This window comes from Eubalaena glacialis, chromosome 8 (assembly GCF_028564815.1).
Source record: "Eubalaena glacialis isolate mEubGla1 chromosome 8, mEubGla1.1.hap2.+ XY, whole genome shotgun sequence".
Taxonomy (NCBI): Eukaryota; Metazoa; Chordata; class Mammalia; order Artiodactyla; family Balaenidae; genus Eubalaena; species Eubalaena glacialis.
The window spans coordinates 54,251,515-54,260,686 of NC_083723.1; the positions used below are offsets into that span (position 1 = coordinate 54,251,515).

A 9,172-nucleotide genomic window follows, 5' to 3' on the forward strand; every position below is an offset into this window, starting at 1 on the left:
GCGCCTATATAGTTCATGTGTACTTTTTTTTCCTATTAGGCTTTTTCAGCGCTGTGTATTTACCAGACCACACTTCATACGTTCAAAACCTTATTTGGTGTAGATGTGTGGCCGGACACTTGAAAGCCTGGATAACTTTGATGTTTTCAACTATAAATCCCCACTTGTACTTAATGGTTACAAATGGTTTTATTTACTTGTCGTTCTATCTACACATTTTAATCTGTTTAACCAAACAGCAGAGGCATATTTCATTCCCCACTCCCCGAAAAGGAAAAGCAGGGATCGAGGCCTCTAATTTTTTTTTGGACCTTCCATTTCTTTGGTTGTGAAAGCGTAAGAGCTCCAGATCGCAGCATTGATTAGTCTTCAAACCCGGCTGCAAAAAAGCTCCCCTTCTCCACTCCATCTAAGGAGATGTTGATGTATATTGTAGCTGCAAGGTGTTAGATATACTTGAGCAAGTTGTTCCCAGGATGTAAATTAGGTCCCAAAAGCTGTTGTCCAAATCGAAGAAACAGAGAAATTAATCTGGGAGACTATCCATCATCACCGGTAATAAAGAGAGCGACATGGATGAGACAGATGATATGATTAAGGGGCTGTGGTCGTTTTAATTAACTTTTTGCTGTCCTGTAATGATCAAACTGGTCACCAGACCCGGTCAATAAGCATGTTAATATCAAACAAATAAAACCAGGGATGATTAAAAACCTCCTGGTTTATTAAATTTGAAATTCAAATGAAATTTATGCTGCAGATGCATACAGAATGCTAATAGATTTTAGCTTTATTGAAAGTGGATCTCACAGGTTTGCAAGAAACAGCAGAATATCCATCTACCCCTCTCCCTGCCAGCACTTAAACTTCATATGGGGTGGGGAAACTTTTAATTAATGTTAGAAAGCCTGCACTTCCTGTCTTTCTTCCCCTTCCAAACCTCCATATTATTATGGTATAATACTCAAGAGCAGTGATCAATATCACCAAAGGTAAACTGAACTGGATGTGCCATGAAATGCTTTGCCGGACAGGCTCTATCTACAATGGATTACAGATGTTCCCTCCTGTGGGCGATTCAAAAATAATAGAGTCACGTCTGCAAAGTGGAGAAAGAGATGCTATTAAGACCAGTTTCATTGAAATCAGAAGCAAGATTATTGTTGTTTTAATTTTTGGTCAATTATATAATTCTCTTTGTCTTTCCTTTTAAATTCTGCTGTCTTATGCCTTATGACAAACACTAACCACTTCTTTTGGGGTCGGGGGGTAGGATGAGAAAAGACCTTTGACACTACTACTATAAAATAAACACTTAACTTAAAAATGGGAATAAATGGGATACACATACACATGAAAACATAAATATATTTTTTCATAATGAAGAAAGATGCACGTGCAAACCTTTGTGAAAATCTGCTGCGAGCCAACCTTATGCAAACTGAGAAAACCAGTATGTTCATTAAATCCATACCAACACTGTGACCCATTGTTATAGGCAGAATTACATATGATTCTAAAGTGAATTTATATAAATGAAATCTTAGAAGTAGATACTCAAAATTGTAATCACATGATGCTGAGTTTTTCTAATTCCTAGCATTTTTTAAGGAAACGGTGGTTAATGCCTCTGTTTACTCTCAGAATCAGCATTTAACTTTTCAATAGTCCTGCCTCACTTCCTACCAGAGATAGGAGGATAAAAAGATAAAATAAATAACTATTCATAGGAGACAGTCTTCCCTCAAAGCTTTTTTTCTCCACCTTTGAGGATGATGGTATTGATTAGAATTAAACCCCAAATTTGAACAACTGTATATTAGGTTCTTAAAATGAATATCATTATAGAAGGAGACCAAAGCAATGAAGTTAATTCTCTTTTATTTGTTAAACAGAGTTCCCTCCTTTCCCCCACCCCTTCCTCCTTCTGGGCTGGCCTGTCACGCCTTCTCAACACGCTAAAATCATTCAGAGTGGCTTGCAGGGAGAAGCACGACATTTATGGTAAGCGTCAGCCTTCAGAGAAAGAAAGCAGTTCATTAATTTACTTCACACTTACTTCAAAGTATAAGAGTGTACCTTACCCCCTTAATCAATAGATATATATGATATACAGTCAATATCCCAACACTGTTAAAAAGGGGTCAGAAACACACACTCTCATACCACAAACATCAGCCTCAACTCTGCTCCATGAAACACATGCTACAACCTGACTTTGGAGTTCAGTAAACCCCAGGAGGATTTTTTTTTTTTTTTTTTGACATCTCCAGAAGCTGTGACGTACTTGAGGAAGGTTCAAAAACAATAATAAAATTAACATGTTTCCCCAGTCAAAACAAAACACTTCTCTCAGCTACTATCATTTTAATCAATTCCGACTTAAAATTAGATTTCTGGGAGCATTTGCAACTGCTTAAAAATGTGAATTACTTTTTTTAAACATATGAATATTCAATAGGGCTCCAAGGGCTGTGGACTTTTTGTTACACTGGTATGGTGCTTTCTGTAGTTTATGATGTTCCCTTGTGGTGGCAGTGAAATTGTAATTACATTTCTGAAGGCAACTAATAACACAAATGGCAAGCAAGTTCTAAAACCCACCAAATTTGAACTATTGACATGCATACACACTCAAAGATATCTGGCCCAAACGCCATTAGACACAGACGCCTCCATACATGTGGCCCACGATTTGTCAACAGCTTGTTTCTATTCTCAGATAAATAAAACTCAAAGATTTCAATCAAAATCCTGATTTGTTTTCTCAGAAAGAGGCGGCGGGATTTCCTGCGAAAACTCCTAAATTCCATAAAACGCTCAATTTCTCACCCCCAGAAAAAACAATACTCTCCCACCCCCTTCTCTATCTAATCCTTTTGTATTGAAATTTACTCATCGCCACGGGACAAACACACCCTCTCCCCTAGAGTGAGACTTGCACTTCCAAAGCCGAATCCCACCTCAGAAGAAGAAAAAAAAAAAGCTACCGCAGCAAAGTAACAACTCTTTGACGCAGGCGCACACACGCCCTGACTCTCTGAAAAATACCCCTCAGCCTCCCTAAATTTCTACCCTTCGGCTGTAGAGCCAGGAAAGGAGAGGAAGGTATTAATACGATTTTCTTTTAAAATGTAGTGATAGTATCCATGAAATTAAGAAAAAAAAAAAATCACTCAAGATTTGAGCTCCAGGATACCAGAGGAAGTTGGCAACAGTGATAGCGTTTGTGAATATTTATTTATTCAGCCTCACTCAACTTCGCAGTTTCACTCTTCAAATCGCCATGTCTCTCTTTTACGTATGTGCACTTTACTGCACTGTTCCTGTTCTCCACCCCCAGTTCTGTGGCACAGACACACACAAGCACACACGATTCCCCCCTTCTCTCACACATTCACACAGCCTTCGTCTCTCCCACATTCACACAGCCTTCGTCTCTCCCACATCAAGCGGACACACACTCATCCGCCCTCCCCCCCTTTTCACACAAACACCCATATTCACACTCCTTCCTCTCCCCCCACACCAAACACACTCAGACACCACCTCCCCCGCCCACGCACACTTTACTGCACTGTCCCTCTTCTCTCCTGAGGTTTGTCACTCACAGTTACACTACACTCACACCCTTCTCCTCAACACTTTACTGGTCCGTCCCTCTTACCCCCCTTTGTCACACATGCAGCTAAACTGTCACTCACAACCCCCTCTCCCTCTCTGCACTGTCCCTCCCCTCCCCCCGTCACTGTTACACTGCCATACTCTTGCCCCCAACCTCCCCCCATCCCATCCCTCAGTCTGCACTGTCTTCTTCTCAGCTTGGTCACACTCGTACACAGTTACACTGTTATACACACACACAAAACCGCTTTGCAACACACACGCAGTCACCCGCGCCGCTCCCGCTCCAAACACCAGCCCCCCCACCCCCCCGAGGCGGCTGGCGGCGGCGCCGATGACCTCACGGCGCGCGCGCGGCGCGGCCCGGCGAGGCCGCAGATTGGCTGGCCGCGCCTCCGCGGCACTTCAAAGCCGGAGAGGGAGCTACAATTGTGGTGGAATGGGCGGAACTGATCATTGTATTGCACACCTCTAAAAAAAACACTGCCTCTGATTTATCAATATAAAAAAGATCCTCTGAGAGGAGGAGGGCACTTTTGTGTGATGGCAACTTCACTTCTAGGGGTGAGTCTCAGGATTTTCTCTTGCTGGTTTAATTAGTTTCCTTTTATTGCCGATCGGAGGGGGTTAAAGTCGCCCCGGCCAGGCCACGGGCTATCAGTCTCTATTGAGAGCTTTTTTTCTCCCTTTAAATACAAGTGAGTTTGGTGAAAAGAAAGAGGGGGAGAGGGGGGCAGAGTCACTTTTTTCAGAGCAGGAAAAGGTTCGAAGGGCATTTAGACAAGCCACCTCGCAGCGCCCGGCCTCTCCCCGCCCGGGAGACGTGCGCCCAGCCCATTTTACGTGCGAAGATTTCGGGGGTAAAGAGAGCAAGTTTTTCCTCCTGGGCAAACTGCAGATCTTCCCTCTTCCCCTTAGAAAATTCCGCAGCCCGCCTTGTCTTGCAGGTACGTTGAACCCGGCTCTCCCTCTCTTTCTCTTTTTTACTGTTGTAGACTTTTTTTTTTTTTAAAAGAAAATCAGGAAGAGCGAGCCAGCCCTATAGTTTGACGTCTTTTGGCCTGGGAGAAACAACCCAGGATGGGTTTCTGGGGACCGGAACAGGATTTTCAAAGCTCTTCTGTGGATTACAGGGGTAGCGCTCTTAAAAGCAATCCAATGGTTTTTCCCCAGGCTTCTCCGCAAAGGAATCTTCCTTCCTCCCCAATCTGGACTTTTTGCTTGCTTGTTTGTTTCGAAGTGCCTGGGGCCTTGTGTGCACAAGAGTGTTGTTTTAGCTGAGAATACTTGTCAAACTCTTCTTTAGCATGGCGCTTTGCTCCCGAATCAGACGCCGGCAGCCAAACTTGTCCCCTCCCGTAGAGTAGGAAGCAGCCGGGCGCCGGGGCTGTTGGGGGAGCCAGGTGAGTTGGTGGCGCCGCGCCGCAGCGAGAAATGGGGTGCAGTGGGGCGTTTTGGAGGCTACCGGAGGACTGATGCACATTTCCTTCCTCCCTCCCCCACCGGCCCTTTGCCCACCTCCCCTCCCCCACCCCTTCTCCTCTCCTCCTTCTCTCAGGAAGAACCGAGGTTGGGATCGACTCCTTTGGCCATGCTTGCTGCTACCTGTAATAAGATCGGCAGCCCCAGCCCGTCTCCCTCCTCCCTCTCGGACAGCTCATCTTCCTTCGGCAAAGGCTTCCACCCCTGGAAACGTTCCTCGTCCTCCTCCTCTGGCAGCTGCAACGTAGTGGGCTCCAGTCTCTCGAGCTTCGGCGTGTCGGGCCCCTCCAGGAACGGCGGCTCGTCCTCGGCCGCGGCCGCTGCCGCGGCGGCTGCGGCTGCGGCTGCGGCCCTGGTGACCGACTCGTTCAGCTGCGGCGGCTCGCCGGGCTCTAGCGCCTTCTCCCTAACCTCCAGCAGCGCCGCCGCCGCCGCCGCGGCAGCCGCCGCCGCCGCCTCGAGCTCTCCCTTCGCAAACGACTACTCGGTGTTCCAGGCCCCTGGCGTGTCGGGGGGCGGCGGCGGCGGGGGCGGCGGCGGCGGCGGCTCCTCGGCGCACTCGCAGGACGGCTCCCACCAGCCAGTGTTCATCTCCAAGGTGCACACCTCTGTGGACGGACTGCAGGGCATCTACCCGCGCGTGGGCATGGCGCACCCATACGAGTCGTGGTTCAAGCCCTCGCACCCCGGCCTGGGCGCCGCCGGCGACGTGAGCTCGGCCGGCGCCTCCAGCTGGTGGGACGTGGGCGCGGGCTGGATCGACGTGCAGAACCCGAACGGCGCGGCGGCGCTGCCCGGCTCGCTGCACCCCGCCGCCGGGGGGCTCCAAACCTCGCTGCACTCGCCGCTCGGAGGCTACAACTCGGATTACTCAGGCCTGAGCCACTCAGCCTTCAGCAGCGGCGCCTCTTCACACCTGCTCAGCCCAGCCGGGCAGCACCTCATGGACGGCTTCAAGCCGGTGCTGCCCGGCTCCTACCCGGACTCGGCCCCGTCGCCGCTGGCCGGAGCTGGGGGCTCCATGCTGAGCGCGGGGCCATCTGCGCCGCTGGGGGGCTCCCCGCGCTCTTCCGCCCGCCGCTACTCCGGCCGCGCCACCTGCGACTGCCCCAACTGCCAGGAGGCGGAGCGGCTGGGCCCGGCCGGGGCGAGCCTGCGGCGCAAGGGCCTACACAGCTGCCACATCCCGGGCTGCGGCAAGGTGTACGGGAAGACGTCGCACCTCAAGGCGCACCTGCGCTGGCACACGGGCGAGCGGCCCTTCGTGTGCAACTGGCTCTTCTGCGGCAAGCGCTTCACGCGCTCCGACGAGCTGCAGCGGCACCTGCGGACCCACACCGGCGAGAAGCGCTTCGCCTGTCCGGTCTGCAACAAGCGCTTCATGCGCAGCGACCACCTCAGCAAGCACGTGAAGACGCACAGCGGCGGCGGCGGCGGCGGCTCGGCGGGGTCAGGCAGCGGCGGCAAGAAGGGCAGCGACACCGACAGCGAGCACAGCGCCGCGGGCAGCCCGCCCTGCCACTCCCCGGAGCTGCTGCAGCCCCCCGAGCCCGGGCACCGCAACGGCCTGGAGTGACGCGCACCCCGCCCTTACCCCTCTCGCCTTCCCCCTCCCACCTTGGTCCGCTTGGGCCCTGTGGGTCCTGGCCTCAGTTCCAGCCTCTCTACACTGCACCCTGCTCACTCTCTCTGTCTCTTTCTGTCTGTGTCCCTCTCTCTTTTAACTCCCTCTGTGACAACTTTGTAAGGGGAATGTGGACATGTAAGTAACACGCGTTTGCTCTCCTGGGCCCTGGCTGTCTCTCTCCACCGGGTGACACTGTCGGAGCCCAGTACAGCCCGAGCCAGCGCCTCGCCGGGCCTTTAATTCTGGTCCTCTCCTCCTCGTCCTCCCTCCGCCATCCCCAGCTTTGACGGGCACATCTTTTAGAGGAAAGCGGCCACTGGAGGTAGAGCTGGACCGATCCAGTGCCTGGGAGACCGGGGGCCTCCGCACGGGCGGTAACAACTAGGCTGAGCAAGGTTGAGCGGCGCCGTGGGGAGGGCGAGGCAGTAGGCCCACCCATGGCCGCCCCCCGCCCCCCCGGGCTAGCCGCCGACTTGGTACCAGAACCTTAGTCTCGGGCGTCTAGGCTGCGGAGCGCCCTGCCGCGCCGCTGCCTGTCTTGCGCAGAGCCGTCGGGAACCCAATCTGGCGGCACCGAGACCAGAGTTTCCTAGTTTAGCTCTCCGACGTCAGCTCTGCCTCTTTTTCTTTGTTCCCTGGGGTGGAACCGAAGCAAGTTTCAGCTAAGGGCAGTCTTGGTGAATCGATGCAGCAGCCTTCTTTTATCTTTATAACTTTTTTTTTTTTAACAAACAAACAAAAAACTAAAGAAAAAAAAACAGCCTCCTTCCATTTGGTTTCCCTTCTAGATAGCTTTTCCTCTAGCAGTGAGCAAGTCTTTCTCTCGAAACTTTGCTAATATTGATCCCAAAGTTATTTTGATCGCATTAACTTAACTTATGGCTTGGGGGTGGGGGTGAGGGTAGGTGTCTTTTTCTTATGCAAAAATACCCCTTTCCGGTGAGACCAGATTAACTATCTCCGTGTTTGTCCTTTTCTACCTCGTTTTCACCACTCTCGAGTATAAGCTTTTTTTTTTTTTTTATTGGTAGTCTAGCCGTCAATTTGTATAGTACCCATTTCTGTAAATTTTTGCAATTCGTTGAAGATTCTTAGGGTTAAACTTTTTTTGTGTGTGTGATTCAAACTTATAAAGAAGTGAAGAAGCTGTCGTTTATTTCAGACGAGGCTGTAGTTTAAATGCCAAAAGGGAAAATAGAAAAAAAAATTGTAAGATATATCTGAACCTAATGGTTTGTACAACTGGAGAATCGTTCTAGATTAGGTATCAATTACCTATAACTCCACCAGTGTATGGGTGCGAGGTGCAGTTGTCCAGGAGACGATTTTGTATAGTATTTTTCTTGTACATTACTTCCAGTAAATATTTGAAAATATATTGAAGTAAACTTGATTTTTTTTTTTTTTTTGGTCACAAGAAAATATTAAGAGTTATTCTTGCAGTTCTGATGAGCTGCAGGTTTTTTGAACTCAGTTCTGGAGGTGCAGAGCCACAAACGCACTTTCCGGGCCTAGTTTTGCTCGAGTATGAATTTAGATAGGTATCAAACTGTAACTAAGACAATATTTGATAAATGTGGGATGACACTTAATTTAATGGAGCATGTACTTATTTGCATTTGCTGGCAGTTCAGGCATAGTTAAAGTGAGAGTTCTCCTATATTTCATAATAACTGGGTCTGCCAAAACCCATGTGTTAAATAAATTGTCCAAGTGAATCTCAACTAATTTTGGCCTTTGTGTATTTCCTGAAGGTAATATTGTTAACTGTTAATAAACACTCCTGACACTACATTTAAATGTTTGCAGATTCTGCAAACTAATTGCTCATTGTAATGTTGAAATAATTTGGATATTTCACATTGAAATGAAAAGCCTTTCTCTGGAACATTTTAGACTTGCATTTTAAATGCATGAAATGTAATTGATTTATTTGTAATATTTTAAATGGTATTAATAAACTCAGATAAAAGACTAGGTCAGTTAATTTGTATTTTTTTTCCTTTTTAAACTGGACATTTGCATTTATCTTCAGTTAAATGTCTAATTTAAACAAAATATAATCCTGTTTGTGGTAATATTTAAATAATTGCCTTTAAGATATTACTTAGATGGAATGCTATATTTGGCGAAGCTGTGTTTTCTCTATTTACCAAGATAAAGACTGTAGTGTCTAAGAAATGTAATTAATTATTTACCAGTAGATATAGCTCCAAGCATCAGGATTTACTGACCTCTTAAAATTTGTACAAAGTCACCAAACAATTCAAAGAAATTTCTCTGTTCTGCTTTCTTCTCACTCTCCAGAAGGATTCAGGTTGTTGGCCATTGATTGCATTTGGTATTTAAAACGCCAAGTCTTACACTAGACGATCAATACATCTAAAATAAAAACATGGGTTTGGGGATAACTTTTGTTGTTAGGGGGTGGAGGAGGTC

At 48.0% G+C, this 9,172-nt stretch overlaps 1 protein-coding gene across 1 annotated transcript; it reads left to right on the forward strand.

The window, feature by feature from the left end:
* Positions 1 to 4,167: 4,167 nt before the first annotated feature.
* Positions 4,168 to 6,682, forward strand: SP8 (Sp8 transcription factor). The gene is made up of 2 exons (XM_061197702.1): positions 4,168 to 4,188; positions 5,183 to 6,682. The coding sequence occupies exons 1-2, from the start codon at positions 4,168 to 4,170 to the stop codon at positions 6,680 to 6,682; spliced, it is 1,521 nt and encodes a 506-aa protein (XP_061053685.1).
* Positions 6,683 to 9,172: the final 2,490 nt, after the last annotated feature.

Excerpts from the sequence above, each read along its gene's own strand:
- SP8 (XM_061197702.1), top strand. The coding sequence starts at position 4,168 with ATGGCAACTTCACTTCTAGGG. Across the intron at positions 4,189-5,182 it reads TGGCAACTTCACTTCTAGGG|GAAGAACCGAGGTTGGGATC; the intron begins GTGAGTCTCAGG and ends TCCTTCTCTCAG.